This window comes from Anolis sagrei, chromosome 1 (genome assembly GCF_037176765.1).
Source record: "Anolis sagrei isolate rAnoSag1 chromosome 1, rAnoSag1.mat, whole genome shotgun sequence".
Lineage (NCBI taxonomy): Eukaryota > Metazoa > Chordata > Lepidosauria > Squamata > Dactyloidae > Anolis > Anolis sagrei.
This window is the reverse complement of record NC_090021.1, coordinates 340,605,830-340,624,713: the sequence shown is the minus strand read 5'-3', so window position 1 is coordinate 340,624,713 and position 18,884 is coordinate 340,605,830. Positions and strand designations below refer to the sequence as shown.

General features: G+C 42.0%; 1 protein-coding gene across 1 annotated transcript in view; it reads left to right on the top strand.

Moving 5' to 3' along the window:
- The first annotated feature begins 329 nt into the window (after positions 1-329).
- The window catches only part of POLE2 (DNA polymerase epsilon 2, accessory subunit), a 36,240-nt gene continuing 17,685 nt past the window's right edge, over positions 330-18,884 (top strand). Inside the window, exons 1-10 of the mRNA XM_060752714.2 lie at positions 330-432; positions 2,133-2,233; positions 2,413-2,488; positions 7,028-7,105; positions 8,590-8,683; positions 13,601-13,675; positions 13,788-13,871; positions 14,074-14,130; positions 15,694-15,742; positions 17,801-17,873. Coding sequence (XP_060608697.2) covers positions 365-432; positions 2,133-2,233; positions 2,413-2,488; positions 7,028-7,105; positions 8,590-8,683; positions 13,601-13,675; positions 13,788-13,871; positions 14,074-14,130; positions 15,694-15,742; positions 17,801-17,873 — 755 coding nt within the window. The 5' untranslated portion in view covers positions 330-364. The remainder of the gene's footprint in view (positions 433-2,132; positions 2,234-2,412; positions 2,489-7,027; positions 7,106-8,589; positions 8,684-13,600; positions 13,676-13,787; positions 13,872-14,073; positions 14,131-15,693; positions 15,743-17,800; positions 17,874-18,884) is intronic.

Sequence of the window (18,884 nt, the reverse complement as noted above, 5' to 3'; positions counted from 1 at the left end):
CTTCCTTCCTTCCTTCCTTCTAATTCCTTCCTTCCTTCCTTCCTTCTCCTTCCTTCCTTCCTTCCTTCCTTCTTTCCTTCCTTCCTTCCTTCCTTCCTTCCTTCCTTCCTTCCTTCCTTCCTTCCTTCCTTCCTTCCTTCCTTCCTTCCTTCCTCAGTGAAGAATAAAACCAAAGTTTCCCAAAACTCTGTTTGCAGGTACTTGGGACTCTATTTCCCAGGATGCCTCCTCATTGGTCAAAGCAGCTGAGGCTTCTGGGAGTTTCAAGACTAGGAACCCGCTTTTCTACCACAAGGGGGCGGGGCCTGTCAGGAAAGGGGCGGGGAAAGGGGCGGGGCCTCACCGTTGGCGCCAAAGTTCCAAAATGGCGGCGGAGAAGCTGAGGGGGAAAGTGGGCGCCGCCTTCAAGATGCACGGCCTGCTGCTCCGCGCGTGAGTAAACCCTTTCCTCGGGGTCGGGTGGGCGCCTCTCTCGTGGCCGTGGCAAGCGAGGAAGGCCTTCGTGGAGGAGAGAAGATCTACGGCTCAGTCAAGGCCAATCTCTAAGCCCCAAGTGCTTTTGGACTTCATTTCCCAGAAGCCTCTGCCACTTAGGCTAAGGAGATGGCATTCTGGGAAATGGGGTCCAAAGGCATGGAAAGGCAGATCTTGGGCAATACTGAAGGAAAGCAGCCTAGAATCATGCAATCTAGTTCCAAATGGTTCATGAGATTATCTAGTTTAATAATCTGGATTATGTGGCGGTGTAGACTCACTTAATCCGGTTCCAAACAGATTGTGTCATTACATAGTTTAATAATCTGGATTATATGGCAGTGTAGATTCATGTACCCCAGTTCCAAGCAGATCATGTCATTACCTAGTTTACTTATCTGGATTATTTGGTGGTGTAGACTCATGTACTCCAGTTCCAAGCAGATCATGTCATTATCTGTTTTAATAATCTGGATTATTTGGCACTGTAGACTCATGTAATCCGGTTCCAAGCAGATCATGTCATTACCTAGTTTAATAATCTGGATTATATGGCACTGTAGACTCACACAATCTGGTTCCAAGCAGATCATGTCATTACCTAGTTTAGTAATCTGGATTATATGGCACTGTAGACTCATGTAAATCATGTCATCTAATTTTGTAATCTGGATTATATGGCGGTGTAGACACACTTATCCGGTTGCAAGCAGCTCATGTCATTACCTAGTTTAATAATCTGGATTATATGGCACTGTAGACTCACGTAATCCTGTTCCAAGCAGATTATGTCATTATCTAGTTTAATCATCTGGATTGTACAGTCATGCAATCCAGTTCCAAGAAGATCACGTCATTTACCTAGTTTAATAATCTGGATTATATGGCAGTGTAGACTCATGAACTCCAGTTCCAAGCAGATCATGTCAATATCTATTTTAATCATCTGGATTATATGGCAGTGTAGACTCACTTAATCCTGTTCCAAGCAGATCAGGTTATTATCTAGTTTAGTAATCTGGATTATATGGCACTGTAGACTCATGTAAATCATGTCATCTAATTTTATAATCTGAGTTATATGGCGGTGTCGACACACTTACTCCGGTTGCAAGCAGCTCATGTCATTACCTAGTTTACTAATCTGGATTATATGGCAGTGTATACTTATGTAGTCTGGTTCCAAGCAAATCGTGGCATTATCTAGTTTCATAATCTGGATTATATGGCAGTGTAGACTCACTTAATCCTGTTCCAAGCAGATTATGTCATTATCTGTTTTAAAAATCTGGATTATATGGCAGTGTAGACTCAAATAATCCGGTTCCAAGCAGATCATGTCATTATCTAGTTTACTAATCTGGATTATTTGGCAGTGTAGACTCACCTAATCCGGTTCCAAGCAGATCATGTCATTATCTAATTTAATAATCTGGATTATATAGCAGTGTACACTCACTTAATCCTGTTCCAAGCAGATCATGTCATTACCTAGTTTAATAATCTGTTGAAATTGTCCACATGCTTGTGGATTTCGCCTTCGACAATAATCATCATCATCATCTGCCATAAATCTGCACTGTAGATGCACACAATGACAACTAGACTGACAGGTTATTCACACTTTGGGTATTTCTTCTTCTTCTCTCTTCCGTTAGTGAAGCTGCTAAATATCTCACAGAAGCTCTTCAAACAGCTAATGAAGTTGAGCTGGAAGACATGATAGAAAATATAATCGACGCTGTTGAAAAACAGCCTTGTAAGTAATGCCGTCTGTTTTCTACAATGGTTTAAGAAGGAAAGGGTGGGATACTTAACGTTTCTGTGGCTTCTGATGGGATTTGTGATTGTAAACTAGGTTTTGTCATAAGCTTTTTAAGCGTGCTCCTCAATAACTACATAGGAAACCATTTTGTATTTTTACATTCTTCTTTTCAGTGACATGTAACATGATTGAAAAGTCCATGGTGGAAGCAGCCGTCCTGGAGTGCAGCCAGTCTGTAGACGAAACCATGTATGTTTACATTCGTTTACTTCAAACAAGCAGGAGCTTTTGATGCAGTCTAGTTTGGTTGATTGTCTTGTTGACTTCCATTACTTTGATTGGCTGATATTTCAGATTTTAGTGTCATTAATATTCATGTACACCAGGCATGGGGAAACCACCGCCTCCTCCTGAGAAAAATGTACACTATCACAAAGGATGACCACCTCACCCGTCTCATAGGAAACCTGCTACAAAACAGGAGCTTTTTTGTTGCGTTCCAGGGCCAGAGAAGCAGATGGCAGAAACAGAAGAACGGCCTTCCTCAGCGGAGTGTGCTCACTCCATCCATGTTCAACATCTACACAAATGACCAGCCACTGCCAGAAGGGACAGAGAGCTTCATCTATGCTGATGATCGTGCCATTACCGCTCAAGCAGGGAGCTTTGAGATGGTAGAACAGAAGCTTTCCGAAGCTCTAGGTGCTCTTACTGCCTATTACAGGGAAAACCAGCTGATCCCTAATCCATCTAAAACACAGACATGTGCCTTTCACCTTAAGAACAGACAAGCATCCCGAGCTCTGAAGATCACCTGGGAAGGAACCCCACTGGAGCATTGCAGCACATCCAAATACCTGGGAGTCACTCTGGACCATGCTCTTACCTACAAGAAGCACTGCCTGAACATCAAGCAAAAAGTGGGTGCTAGAAACAATATCATACGAAAGCTGACTGGCACAACCTGGGGATCACAACCAGACACAGTGAAGACATCTGCCCTTGCGCTGTGCTACTCTTCTGCTGAGTATGCATGCCCAGTGTGGAACACATCAGACCACGCTAAAACAGTGGATGTGGCTCTTAATGAGACATGCCACATTATCACGGGGTGTCTGCGCCCTACACCACTGGAGAAATTACACTGCTTAGCCGGTATTGCACCACCTGACATCCGCCGGGAAGTAGCAGCCAATAGTGAAAGGATCAAAGCAGAAACATCTCCAGCTCATCCCTTGTTTGAGTATCAGCCAGCACGCCAACGACTTAAATCTAGACATAGTTTTCTAAGATCTACAGAGACACTCGCTGGAACACCTCAGCAAGCAAGAGTCCAAAAGTGGCAGGCCCAAACCCAGCACCTCAACCAATGGCTGATACCCAATGAGAGACTCCCACGAGATGCAGAGCCAACCTCAAGAAATGGGGCCACAAAGTGGAATCCTCGGTATGCGAGTGTGGAGAAGAGCAAACCACTGACCACCTGCTGCAATGCAACCTGAGCCCTGCCACATGCACCATGGAGGACCTTCTTGCAGCAACACCAGAGGCACTCCACGTGGCCAGATACTGGTCAAAGGACATTTAACCAACTACCAAACTCACAAGATGTGTATTTTTCTGTCTGTTTGCTTTGTTCTGTTAGAAATGTAATATATAATGGACTGGTTGCTCTGACACGACAAATAAATGGGGAAATTTCTGCCCTTTCTCCAGGTGCTTTGAACTTCAACCCCCACAATAACTTGTGAGAGCCAGTAGGCTGTTAGGAGTTGTGAGAGTCCAAAAACACCTGCAGGGAGGGCTGAAGTTTGCCCATACGTGGTGTAGTGTAATGTCAGTATTAATATGGCATCCATTCATTGATTTTTTTGCATGAGCAGCTAAATAATGTAGAGAGGGTTGACAGAATTTCCTGCAAATCCAAAGTTTGGGAGTTTATTGTTCAAATAATGTTGTCTTTGGATTAGTGAAGGCTTTCATGGCCAAAATCATTGGATTGTTGTGAGTTTTCCAGGCTGGCCATGTTCCAGAAGCATTCTTTCCTGACGTTTCACCTGCATCTATTTATTTATTTGTTTGTTTACGACTTTTATATGCCACCCTTCTCACCCAGAAGTGGACTCAGAGTGGCTTGCAAGAGATATATACTGTTTCAAGATTGGGAAAGGCGTCCGGCAAGGCTGCATACTCTCACCCAACCTTTTTAACGTGTATGCAGAACACATCATGTGAGGATGTGCGGGGCTTGAGGAATGCAAAGCTGGGGTGAAAATTGCTGGAAGAAACATTAACAACTTCAGGTATGCAGATGACACCACTCTGATGGCCAAAAGCGAGGAGGAGCTGAGGAGCCTTCTAATCAAGGTGAAAGAAGAAAGCGCAAAAGCCGGGTTGCAGCTAAACATCAGAAAAACCAAGATTATGTCAACAAGAATGATTGACAACTGGGAAATAGAGGGAGAAAACGTGGAGGCCGTGACAGACTTTGTATTTCTAGGCGCAATGATGAGTGCAGACGCAGACTGTGGCCAGGAAATCAGAAGACGCTTCCTTCTTGGGAGGAGAGCAATGTCCAGTCTCGATAAAATAGTAAAGAGCAGAGACATCAGATTGGCAACCAAGATCCATTGCCTAGTCAAAGCCATGGTCTTCCCTGTAGTCACCTACGGATGTGAGAGCGGGACCTGAGGGAAGGCTGAGCGAAGGAAGAGAGATGCTTTTGAGCTGTCGTGTTGGAAGAAAGTTCTGAGAGTGCCTTGGACTGCGAGAAGATCCAACCAGTCCATCCTCCAGGAAATAAAGCCCGGCTGCTCATTGGAGGGAAGGATATGAGAGACAAAGTGGAAGTCCTTTGGCCACATCATGAGGAGACAGCAAAGCCTAGAGAAGACAATTATGGTGGGGAAAGTGGAAGGCAAAAGGAAGAGGGGCCGACCAAGGGCAAGATGGATGGATGGCATCCTTGAAGTGACTGGACTGACCTTGAAGGAGCTGGGGGTGGTGACGGCCGACAGGGAGCTCTGGCGTGGGCTGGTCCATGAGGTCACGAAGAGTTGGAGACGACTGAACGAATGAACTACAACATATTATATTATTAGCATAGGACAATATCAGTATTAAATATTACTATATTGTACTATACCATTACATTGTAATATTATTAGTAATATTACATGTAATATAAATATATAATTATAATATCATATTACTATTATTGGAGCCCCCGGTGACGCAGTGGGTTAAACCCCTGTGCCGGCATGACTGAAGACTGACAGGTCGCAGGTTCGAATCTGGGGAGAGTGTGGATGAGCTCCCTCTATCAGCTCCAGCTCCTCATGCGGGGACATGAGAGAAGCCTCCCACAAGGATGATAAAAACATCAAAATCATCCGGGCGTCCCCTGGGCAACGTCCTTGCAGACGGCCAATTCTCTCACACCAGATTCTCAAGTCTCTCCTGACACGACAAAAAAAAATACTATTATTAGTATTATATTGCATATATATCTATGGCAGACATCCTCAGAACTTGTGAGTCTGTATGGCTCTACCGGAGAAGTCAGCCATAGCAGAGCCCTTGATGAACCAACCTGGACACAGCATATTATCTGAGTACACAGAAATGCTGGACCACTCTCACAACCACCATGTCAGGCTACACAGGGAAGTCACAGAAATCCACAAGAAGCATGTGGACAATTTCAACAGATAGGAAGAAACCATGAAAATGAACACAATCTGGCAACTAGTGTTTTTTTTTTAAAAAAAAAAAAACCTCTAAAATCATAACAGTAAATAAAGAACAACACTCAAAAACAGGTGAATTCCAGACAAGAAACAATCAGGACCAGTTAATCACTGTCAGTGACATCAGCAGCACAACAAGACAGGAACAGATCAATCACAGTCACCTAGGCTACAAAAATGACTTTATTCTTACAGCTATATACATTAGAAGCTACTTAACAACCAACACATCATAAACTTGCTTCTTTACAGTCCAATCATAACATCACGAACTCTTCAACTGTTATCAGTACTAGTCCACACCTCCTGCATTCCAGCTGCCTCCATTTGTTCTACACACTTAATTTATGACATCTCTAGGAATGCCGTTCCCTCCATGGTTCAGTTAACTTTTTCCACACAGGAATACATTTCACTTGGCACATAGCTACTGCATTTTAAACATACATGCATACTTTGAAATCTACATTATAAATTGCAAAAAGCCTCAGCAATCACCTCCCAACAAAGGATTCCCCCGGGGAGTAAGAAGCCAGACCTTGAAACTGCTAGGCCATTAAATGCTAATCAAGGTGACCAATTGAAAAATTCACACCTACCTCAACAGACAAGAGTTGTTTCTCCCACCCTGGACATTATTCCAGAGATATAAACCCAATATTCCTAGTTCCAACAGACCTCACAACCTCTGAGGATGCCTGCCATGGATGCAGGCAAAACTTCAGGAGAGAATGCTGCTCGAAAATAGCCATATAGCCCAGAAAACTCACAATAACCCAATGTAGTCTTTTATAACTCAGCAATCATCTCTGATTTAAAGCGAGTTGGTGATCCTGGCTTAGATAGAAACAGCCATTGAATGGTAATTCCAGGTTCAGACATGTTTCTGCCTGCTGTGTTTATTTCAAATGATTCAATTGCATCTGTAGAAACAAGATAATTGGCACAGCAGAATACTGTACCAAATTATTTTTCATGATTTTTGTCCCCCAAATAAAGCTTTCCAATATCTTTCCTTGTGCATATGATTTCTCCACAGGGAACACATCTTCAACATCATCGGAGCTTTTGATATCCCGCGATATGTTTACAATTCGGAGAGAAAGAAATTTCTACCGTAAGTTTGTGCTTTGTAAGTTTGGATCCCAAGCTGTGATGATGTGTATTTTTATTCCTATGGTTATGTGTTGTTTAAACAGTAGTTAATAAATGGTAAGTATGTAGGATTATATTTTGTTAGAGATGGTGTCTGGTTTGGCTTGAGCTGAGTTGCCATAGAAACGGGGGTGGAGCCAACTGTCACCTAACTGCATATCTGTTTGAAATAGGCAGTCTGTGACCGTTAGAGTTACAGAGAAGACTGAAATCTCTGGTGGGAGATTCAGGGAACTAGTCTGTGACCAGAGAGTTACAGGAGAGGTAGTTGATCCTGTGGTGTGTGGAAAACCAGCAGGAATCCTACAGTTAGAGAACTATAGGGAAGACTGATTCTTTAATATTAAGAATCAGGGTTTGGCTGTGAGCCAATATAGTTAGATAAGTCAGGTGGCTTATTTGTAGTAAAAGAACGCTTGTTGAAGAAAGATATATCTACTCAAAGAAACCTTTTGAAGTCTGTTTAGTACCTAAAGTTATTCAGGAAACCTTATCAATGTAACTAACTAAGTTTGCGCCTCTAATGAAGTAAGAATTGAATCTGTTATACTCCTGTTAAATAAATTTGTTACTGTTTTCCTCAAGCCTTGCCTGATACAGTTTCTCCTAAGTCAAACAGCCCCACATAAGAAGTAAGACCAAATCAGGGACATTAAATATCAGCTTCACTATCAAATAAATAAATACTTCTGTAAATAATAGTCCCTTTATAAACCAGCTCCTAAGCTGATATTGATCATTGCCCGGCTTTCCTCACAAATTTGGTGGCAGTAGTTTTACGCTCCTTTACACAAGCCAATTTACATTTCGTAGAATCATAGAATCAAAGAGTTGGAAGAGACCTCATGGGCCATCCAGTCTAACCCCATTCTGCCAAAAAGCAGGAATATTGCATTCAAATCACCCCTGACAGATGGCCATCCAGCCTCTGCTTAAAAGCTTCCAAAGAAGGAGCCTCCACCACACTCCGGGGCAGAGAGTTCACATTTTAGGAAAAGAGATTCCACTTAAACATGAGTAAGAATATACTAGCAGAGCTGTTCAAGAGTGGAGTCTGGTGGAGTCTCCTTCACTGGAGGCTTTTAAACAGAAGCCGGATGGCCATCTGTCAGGAGGGTTTGGATTGTATTTCCTACATGAGCATAAATCTGCTCTAAAGAAAGCTTAAGAGTGTACTGGTTTGAGTGTTGGAGTTCGTGGTTCAAATGGCCACCTGCTGTTAAAACCCACGGGGGAGTTTAGGCAGGTCACACTCTCTCAGCTTCAGAGGAAGGCAGTGACCAACCTCCTCGGAATAACTTTGGAGTTAATCGTGTTGGGAGTTTCTGGGATTGGGTTGCTGTAAATTGGGTTCAGGTTGAAGACCCCAAACAAGGAGTAGAGGTTTTCATGTTTCTGTTTTTGTGGGACCCCATTTCACCCAAGTCTGTACAATGTTTCTTTCAGCCTCTCGATGACCAGCCACCCTCCGCCCAGTCTGTTAGGCTCTGCCAGGGATAAAGCAGAATTATTCCGGGAGCGTTACGTCATCTTGCAGCAGGTGAGGTAAAAAAGATTAAGGGGATTTAGTCCATTTTGCACTGTGAAAGGTTACTTTGTTGGACAACAGCTCCCATCATCCCCGGACAGTATTGCCAGCAGCCTGTTATTTAATTGAAAAACTTAATTCTTCCAACATCTGATTTATAGCTTTAGAAAGTCCCACGAGTTCAGAAATATGTGGACAGAAATATGTGGACAGAGTTTGGAATCGGGACGTGAAGTTATATGACTCTCCCTCCCAAGGGAAACTGTCGTGACCCACAGAACACAGAATGTCTTAAACAGCAGTTGAGGTGCAAAATAGTAGTATTTTAATGCAAAACAAACTAAATGAGGCACTTTAAGAGTCAGTGCAAACAGTTCAAAGGATGTTTTCAAACAGGAACACAAAATGCTAGATAAGCAGGCTTGAATTGCAGCCAAGAAATAACAAGAGATACAATGAACTAGGAGCAGAATACAAAACAAAACAGTCTTTAAGGGTTGCAAGGCATGGAGCAAAATCCGGTAGGCAAACGCGTAGTCAGTCAGTTCCAAGGGTCAAGAAGCCAGATGTACACTCACGAGCAAAGGTTCCAAGGTCCGGAGCATGGCAGGGAAAACAGGATACTGGGAATCCAAAACAAGATTAGGCAGAGAACAACACGAAACAACACTTTGTCGTCTGCAAAGGAATAGGTCCCAGAGTGCTCATTTTATTCACTATCAGAAGAATGAGATTCATTGCTTGCATCTGATTCTGCTCCCACAGCTGAAGCATCTACACCACGCCAAGCCTGCCACCTTTGCTCTAGTGCCTGATCCTGCCAATCAGTACTCTCATTCCCATTATCCCTAAAACCTTCAAAATCATCACTTGATGTTGCTTGATTGCAAATGTCTCTAATGTTCTGAACCAGAGTCCAGTCTACAGCCTCCTCCAACTCATCCTCACTATCACTGGAGTTATCTGCTGTGTCTCTAAGCCTCTTAGACATAGTGTCACTCTCACTGCCAGAATCACTAGCCACTCTCTTCACTCCCCTGTAATCTGCTTCCATAGCCTCCTCTGGCCTGAATCCTGCAAAGTCTTCTTCATCACTGGGAGCCAGAAAGATGTCACGAATGCGTTTCAGCTGGCGCTGATTCTCCTCTGTTTCTGCATCACTCCTTCTTCTCCTACTACTAGTAGTAGGTATGGTGTCAGAATGCTGACTCACAACAGAAACACTCATAGATAATAGATTTGTATTTGTGGGGAAATCGCACTACGGATAGGAAATATTTTCTCTCAAAATGAAAAGTTGCCTTAATTTGAAAACAAAAGAGAGAAATAAATATATCATCAAATAGAGGGCTGCAGTGATCATCATTTTGATCTTGCTGCTGTTTGATGTTACCAGACCAAGGCTGGATCTACATTGCCATATAATGCAGTTTGGGATTGAATTATGTAAATCTACGCTGACCATACAATCTGCATTATATAGAATCATAGAATCAAAGAGTTGGAAGAGACCTCATGGGCCATCCAGTCCAACCCCATTCTGCCAAGAAGCAGGAATATTGCATTCAAATCACCCCCAACAGATGGCCATCCAGCCTCTGTTTAAAAGCTTCCAAAGAAGGAGCCTCCACCACACTCTGGGGCAGAGAGTTCCACTGCTGAACGGCTCTCACAGTCAGGAAGTTCTTCCTCATGTTCAAGTGGAATCTCCTTTCTTGTAGTTTGAAGCCATTGCTCCATTGCGTCCTAGTCTCCAAGGAAGCAGAAAACAAGCTTGCTCCCTCCTCCTCCCTGTGGCTTCCTCTCACATATTTACACATGGCTATCACGTCTCCTCTCAGCCTTCTCTTCTTCAGGCTAAACATGCCCAGCTCCTTAAGCTGTTCCTCATAGGGCTTGTTCTCCAGACCCTTGATCATTTTAGTCACCCTCCTCTGGACACATTCCAGCTTGTCAATATCTCTCTTGAATTGTGGTGCCCAGAATTGGACACAATATTCCAGGTGTGGTCTAACCAAAGCAGAATAGAGCATGGGGAGCATGACTTCCCTAGATCTAGACACTAGGCTCCTATTGAGGCAGGCCAAAATCCCACTGGCTTTTTTTGCCGCCACAAAAAAGTGTAGATCCAGTCTTAGTCTGCAAACCAAAACATATCCCTTAGGAAGTATGTTTTCTGGAAACTTGGTGGGATTTATTTCCAAGTGAGTGTACATAGGACCACGCCATTAATCAGGATAGCTGTGCCGGGCTGCAATTTAGCAGTAAAAAAACTAGAAGTAATCTTACATTGTGGTATAACCTTCCATGGTGTAGAAGGGAATTCTGAAGGCTGACCACAGAATTGCATTGGAGGACCTAGAGACTCCTAGAGAGGTTTTGTTAATCTTATGGTTATGTTTTTTACTTTGTATGTTTTGTGATGTTACCTGGGAACCGCTCTGAGACCCCTCGTGGAGATGGAGCAGTATATAAATAAAGTTTTATTATTATTATCATTATTATTATTATTGAAATTATTTTTATTGAAATAGAGTAAGAATATAATATCCATGTAAAGAGGGGGAACATAGTGTTTATAAGAAAAGTAGGAAAAATAGAAAAATAGTTAGAATGGGAAAGGTCAAAAAGGGGAAAGTAAAAAAGGGTGAAAAAAAAGAGAACAATTAAAAATAATATAAAATAAAAAGTCCGGCAACTTCCTTCTAATTCTGCACGTATTTCCAATTTATTGTCGATACACTCCTCCCAGTCTAACAATATCCACTTCTATGCTTCTTAGATAGTAAGTAAGTCCAGTTACATATCCTTGTATCTTCTTTCAATATAGTCCTCAATTAATGACCAATTTGTTTGTTTAACCAGATTGCCTGTATTTCTTTTTAATTAAAAAGTTAGTATATCCATGTCTTTAATTTTGTTTATCTTTTTTATCCAGTGGTCCTTCTCGGGTATTTCCTTTTGCTTATTATTATTATTATTATTCACCCGAAATCTCTAGTTCCTCCAGGAACTCCTATCAATACAGAATTTGTCAAACAGAATATGGCCTTGTAGTCCTATTGGAAAAGTTAAGACTGACAAAAGGACGTGTTTGAAAATACATGTGCAAAAATGATATTGAATCTAAGGCAACAAAACAACCAAGAAAAATTGTGGATGGATGATCAGAAAAACACCTCCCAACAATTATATATCACTAGGTTCTTGTAGGTTTTTTCGGGCTATAGGGCCATGTTCTAGAGGCATTTCTCCTGACGTTTCGCCTGCATCTATGGCAAGCATCCTCAGAGGTGTGAGGTCTTTATCCAAAGATTTTCTCTGAACTTAATCATGAACTCATGGTCTTTCTCCCGAATCTCATTCATTTTGTTTATCAGTTGCTGAGCTTCTTGCTCCATATTTTCAATTGTTGAATTCTGGGCCATGTAGACCTGCTGTCTGACGAGAAATAGGAATTCTGGACATCGAGGAAGACAGACCTGTTGCCAGCCACAGGAAAGAAAGAATTCCTATTTCTCGAAAAAAACCCACAAGAACCTAGTGATTCCAGCCATGAAAGCCTTCGACAATACATTATATATCACACTCAGTAACATGATTTTTGTTCCTGAATTATAAACGTCGTTTCCTAAATGGGTTCTATCATAAAGACATGGAAAAGATTTATTAAACTGTAAAAACTTTGTTTTCTGTGGGAAGGACATCCTGCAGCACATTTTGCTCTAGTTTTCCAATGACTGTCTCAACCCATTCAATCTAGTTTCGGGCAGCCACAAAAACAAAAAAAGTTTCTGGAGGGAAGCAATGACTTTCAAAGTAAGGACTGCACAAATAAACAGGAAATAACACTTTCAAACCAGGAACAGAACATTTTTCAAATTTTGTTACATAGTGTAATGGATGAAATTAGAATCATTAGAAGTAACAGAAGTAACAGAACTGTATTTGTGTAAAGCCGTATGTGTGTTTGGGGTTATTTATTTATTTGTCGTGTCAGGACAACTAGTCAAATTATATTACATTACTAACAGAACAAAGCAAATAAACAGACAAAATACAAAATTTTGAGTTTGGTAGTTGATTAAATGTCCTTTGACCAGAATCTGGCCACTTGGAGTGCCTCCGGTGTTGCCGCAAGAAGGTCCTCCCTTGTGCACGTGGCAGGGCTCAGGGTGCATTACAGCGGGTGGTCAGTGGTTTGCTCTTCTCCACACTTGCATGTCGTGGATTCCACTTTGAGGCCCCATTTCTTGAGGTTTGCTCTGCATCTCGTGGTGCCAGAGCGCAGTCTGTTCAGCGCCTTACAAGTCGCCCAGTCCTCTGTGTGCCCAGGGGGGAGTCTCTCATTTGGTATCGGCCATTGGTTAAGGTTCTGGGTTTGAGCCTGCCACTTTTGGACTCTCGCTTGCTGGGGTGTTCCAGCAAGTGTCTCTGTAGATCTTAGAAAACTATTTCTAGATTTAAGTTGCTGACGTGCTGGCTGATACCCAAACAAGGGATGAGCTGGAGATGTCTCTGCCTTAGTCCTTTCACTATTGGCTGCTACTTCCCGGCGGATGTCAGGTGGTGCAATACCGGCTAAGCAGTGTAATTTCTCCAGCGGTGTAGGGCGCAGACACCCCGTGATAATTCAGCATATCTCATTAAGAGCCACATCCACTGTTTTAGTGTGGTGAGATGTGTTCCACACTGGGCATGCATACTCAGGAGCAGAGTAGCACAGCGCAAGGGCAGATGTCTTCACTGTATCTGGTTGTGATCCCCAGGTTGTGCCAGTCAGCTTTCGTATGATATTGTTTCTGTGATGGGGGTGGATACCTGAGAATAGAAGGTGTAATCATGCAAATGTATTGTGTTAAAATGTTTTGTGGGTTTTGAAATAAATTTTAATTTTAAAAAAAACCCACTCCTATTCATTGTTTGCAGAGAACCCACAGGCATGAATTGTTCACACCGTCGGCTATCGGTGCGCTCCCAGAGGAAGGCAGGAGTAAATTCCAGGTAAATAGAGCATGTTCCTATCATGCAGGACGGGGTGGTTTCCTATATGTAACTATCCATTTTAAAACCTGGTCCAGGCAGCTTGAATTTATTTATTGCCTTTTGATTCCAGCTCAAAACTATAGAGACTCTCCTGGGCAGCTCAGCCAGAATTGGGGAAGTGATCGTCCTTGGGATGATAACGCAGTTGAAGGAGGTGAGCTCTGTGGACGGATGAGTGATGGTAACGCATAGGATTTTGTGTTCAATCAACCGAGAGAGAGGAATTTTCCAAATTCCTTCATGAATTAGATGTTGAAAGAAACCAGAGTAAGAACAGGCTTAGTTCATTTGCAGTTCCAAGGGGAATATTGAAATGGGATCGTTTGATCTTAATTGCTTGTATCTGTATTTTTAAGGGCAAGTTTTTCTTGGAAGACCCCACCGGCGTTGTCCAGCTGGACATCAGTAAAGCAATATCCTTTCCGTGTGTGTCCACTAAGAACAATGACTTCTCAGGCTGGATCCACACTGTCCTTATATCCCAGGATATAAGGACGGAATGCTACCTCTATTCCGCTTTGAGTAGACCACACCTGGAATATTGTGTCCAATTCTGGGCACCACAATTCAAGAGAGATATTGACAAGCTGGAATGTGTCCAGAGGAGGGCGACTAAAATGATCAAAGGTCTGGAGAACAAGCCCTATGAGGAGCGGCTTAAGGAGCTGGGCATGTTTAGCCTGAAGAAGAGAAGGCTGAGAGGGGATATGATAGCCATGTATAAATATGTGAGAGGAAGCCACAGGGAGGAGGAGGGAGCAAGCTTGTTTTCTGCTTCCTTGGAGACTAGGACGCAATGGAACAATGGCTTCAAACTACAAGAGAGGAGATTCCATCTGAACACGAGGAAGAACTTCCTGACTGTGAGAGCCATTCAGCAGTGGAACTCTCTGCTCCGGAGTGTGGTGGAGGCTTCTTCTTTGGAGGCTTTTAAACAGAGGCTGGATGGCCCTCTGTCAGGGGTGCTTTGAATGCAATATTCCTGCTTCTTGGCAGAATGGGGTTGGACTGGATGGCCCATGAGGTCTCTTCCAACTCTTTGATGCTATGATTCTATGATCCCAGATTATCTATTTTAAACTGGATTATATGAGTCTACACTAATTTACGAGGCCATAAAAATCTCCAGCAAGCATACAAAGAATGAGGAAGTACTTCATTAGTGTCACAAACAGATGGTGAAGCGAAAGCTCCCCTGGTGGCCAGAAACTGGAATGTTTAATAGCTTCTGAGTGTCTGCTTATATATGTTGTATGTCTATGTCATTGAATGTTTGCCATGTACATGTACATTGTAGTTCGCTCTGAGTCCCCTGAGGGGCGAGAAGGGCGGAATATAAATACTGTAAATAAATAAATAAATACACTGGTAGATAATCTGGGATAAAAAATAATCTGGGAACAAATCCTGGGATATAGAGCAGTGTAGATACAGCCCTATTGGGAAGAATGTAGCTTAACCTCTTGCATTTCCATTTGTATTTTCTACTGGGTGTCTTGCAGTCTTTTTTTCATATATTGTGGATGCATTATTTTATCAATGAGAATCTGGGCTTAAAGGCGCCTTCTACACTGCCATATACAATCCTGATGATCCACTTTGCACTGGATTATATGGCAGTGCAGACTCATATAATCCAGTTCAGAGTACATAATGTGGATTATCTGCTTTGATAATCTGGATTACATAGCAGTGTAGAAAGGGCCTAAGTTTATGTTTACATGGCGAGTCAGAATTTGCAGACTCCCTCTCTGTTTGCCAAAATTAATAGATGGTATTGTGAACTTGTGATTCATGTTGGTTGTTTATTTTTTTGTGTTATTGTTTTTACACTTTTTGTAGTTTTTGTATTTTGTGTTTTTTGCATCTTTGAGTTCTATGTGAGAAATCCATGTTGTTACTGCTCACCTGCTTTGCTTCTAATGCGTGTTTCTGCCGCACTGCCTTAATTCATATCACCCTTAACGACTTTGCACCAGTTCCACAGCGGCTTATATACAGAATCGTGCTTCGTTTTAACGGAAGGTAAGGCAGACAGCTTTCTTCTCATGATGGTGGTTGATTCATTTTGGCAAAATGACATTTGCAATCCCAGCAAATCCATAAGAGGCTGGCTCATAGGCCAGTCTTCCTCCAATAACAAAGAGCTCTGAAGTATTAAAAATTATGAGCAGTACTGAGATGAAGAGAACAAGAATGGCTCTTCAGGCTTTGCCTATGTTTTGATCAGAAGCTGCAAACAAAGCCATTTCTCTTGACATGGTAACTATTGTTTGTCAGTTAATGTGAGGTGTCAGTTGCACTTTCATTGTGAGATAATCTATATAAATAAATATATAATGTTCATTTGTGGGATTAACAAAACTCAAAAACCAATGGACGAATTAACACCAAATTTGGACACAAGACACCTCTCAGGCAAATGAGTGACTATCACTCATAAAACACTGAAAAACACAACAGAAGGGACTTAAAAAGTAAAAAAAAAAACCCAAAAATTACATTACAGCGCATGCGCAAACCCACATATATAAATGGAACCACACATATACACAAATATATACATACACATATACACATACAAAATACATATACACAGACTGGGCCACAGCAGTGTGTGGCAGGGGACAGCTAGTATAAATAAAATGTAATGTTTGTTTGTGGGATTAACATAACTCAAAAACCACTGGGCGAATGGACACCAAATTTGGACACAATAGAACTATCAGGCCAACGAGTGACCATCGCTCATAAAAATGCACAGTAGACGAGACTTTAAAAGCCAAAAATTACATTACAGTGCATGTGCGTATACACAAATATATATACACACACAGACACAAAGCACATATATATAGACTGGGCCACAGCAACGCGTGGCAGGGAACTGCTAGTAAACCAATGAAAAGTAATGTTGTATCACTATTCTGGAAACGGCCAACTTTATGGATCTCTCTGTTGGAGTCCAGCCTGTGAATGTGTTTCAGGATCAGGGTGCTTTGGATGTGGGAAGTGATGACAATGAATTTCAAAATGGCAATGGTTTCGTCAATGATACTGATGTAGAGAAGGTCCGAGAGACTCCTGTGCAAAGTGTAGTTTCCCATGAGAATGTCCCTGAAGGGAGTACAACAGATAGTATATTCCCTGAATTGCTACCAGAGGGTTCCCAGGATTTGTAGCTTGAAAACAACTGGGCACCTGGCCCAGCTGTGAGACTTAATGAGCAAATAGATAGGCGAGAGGAAATTAGTCAAAACAGGCCAAACATTCTGCCAGGCTTCAACAGAAAAAGATAAGGGGATCTCAAGTAAAACGAAACCAATTCCTGTGTGTGTGGAATAGCTTAACGAGGGGATAAAAAGTTCCAGGTATGGGAAATATAGTCAGATGAAGCGTCATTTGAAATCAAGTGTAGTTCTCGTCCTTTGTTTCATTAAGCTTTGCTTGGAGGATTCTTGTTTAAGTATTTCTTGTTCATGTTTTGGACTCTTGGAAGGTATGAATGCCTACTCATGCCTTGGATTAATGTTTCCTGTTTTCCTGAATTATATTAGAGAAGTGTGAACTTTGCTTTTATGAACTTTGCTGAACTTTACCCTGGACTATTTTTGCTCCTGCTTAACTTCTTACCTAATTGGATTTACCTATCTCTTTTAAGTGTTTTTTACTTTCTGCTTTTTAATTATTTTCAATAAAAGGATTGTTTTCCATTAAATGGTGTGGTGTTTTAAAATCAGAGGTCTTTTTCTGTCCTGTAGTGCTATACTCTCTTTATTTTCCATGAATTAACATTTTTTCTAACATATTAATAGTTTGTGGGATTGGAAAGCAGTCTTTGCCAGAGTTACCCATGCCAAGGGGATAGGGAACAATTAACAAACATTATGACTGAATTAAAATATGATGACGCTTATTGTAATTGAAGTGGATTAGAATGTAAATTCAGAGATCCTGAGCCTCTGGTTGAAGGGTGTCATATTTACTGCCTCTTATTTCTTAAGAGTATAAGGACCCATTTGATGTATGAGATGTCATACATTTTCCTGCTGAGTCAGAGGCACTTCTGGTTTTACTTCCTAGGCTGGTATGAAGACGAGGTCTTTCACGTCAATGCTTTCGGGTTCCCACCAACAGAGCCTTCTGCTACAACAAGGTATTTATATGCTTGACTTATAAGAGCTGTTAGACGAGGTATAGAGAAACTTGGACCCTCCAGGAGTTTTGGACTTCAACTCCCACAATTCCTAACAGCCTACCGGCTGTTAGGAATTGTGGGAGTTAAAGTCCAAAACACCTGGAGGGCCAGAGTTTGCCCATTCCTGCACTAAAGTATAATAATTCTTATGCCTAAACTGTTGTATATCGACCTGTTCAGCCTGTGATTATGTCTGATGTTCATGTTGGGAATGGTGTTCCTGAAGATGGGCCTGGGGATGATGGTTTGATTGGGCCTGAGTTAAGTTCAGAAGAGACGCCTGAGTTGTTTCAGGAAGATTCCCAAGGCCACATTCCTGGGAGACACCTTTCACCGCTTTTCTCAGAGCAACTTCTGAAAATGATGCTGAGATTGATTTGCCAGGTGTAGGGGTTAATAGGTGTAGGTGTAGGCGAAGATAGTGAAACCTTGGGCAGAAAGCTTCGAATGCATGTTAGTAAACAGAGGAAAATGGGTTTATATATCTGTGGAATGACCAGGGTGGGACAAAGAACTCTTGTCTGTTGGAGCTAAACTCTAAAATTACAACAGCAAAACAACCGAGAGGAAACAATCAAGGACATCTAATCACCTCTCAACAAAAGATTGCCCCAGGCACTGCCAGGCCATCAAATGCTCATCAAGGTGTTCAGTTGAAACATTCACCCCCCCTAGCTCCAACAGACAAGAGTTCTTTGTCCCACCCTGGTCATTCCACAGATATATAAACCCATTTTCCTAGTTCCAACAGACCTCACTACGACTGAGGATGCTTGCGATAGATGCAGGTGAAACGTCAGGAGAGAATGCCTCTAGAACATGGCCATATAGCCCGAAAAAACCTACAACAACCCATGAGAAAAGTGCATTAAACTGCAGACATTTGTTGCAGTCTGCACATTGATAGGTTAAAAATGGTATTAATTTCATTAAGGATCATTACAAACAAAGTGTCTAGACTGAAGGAAA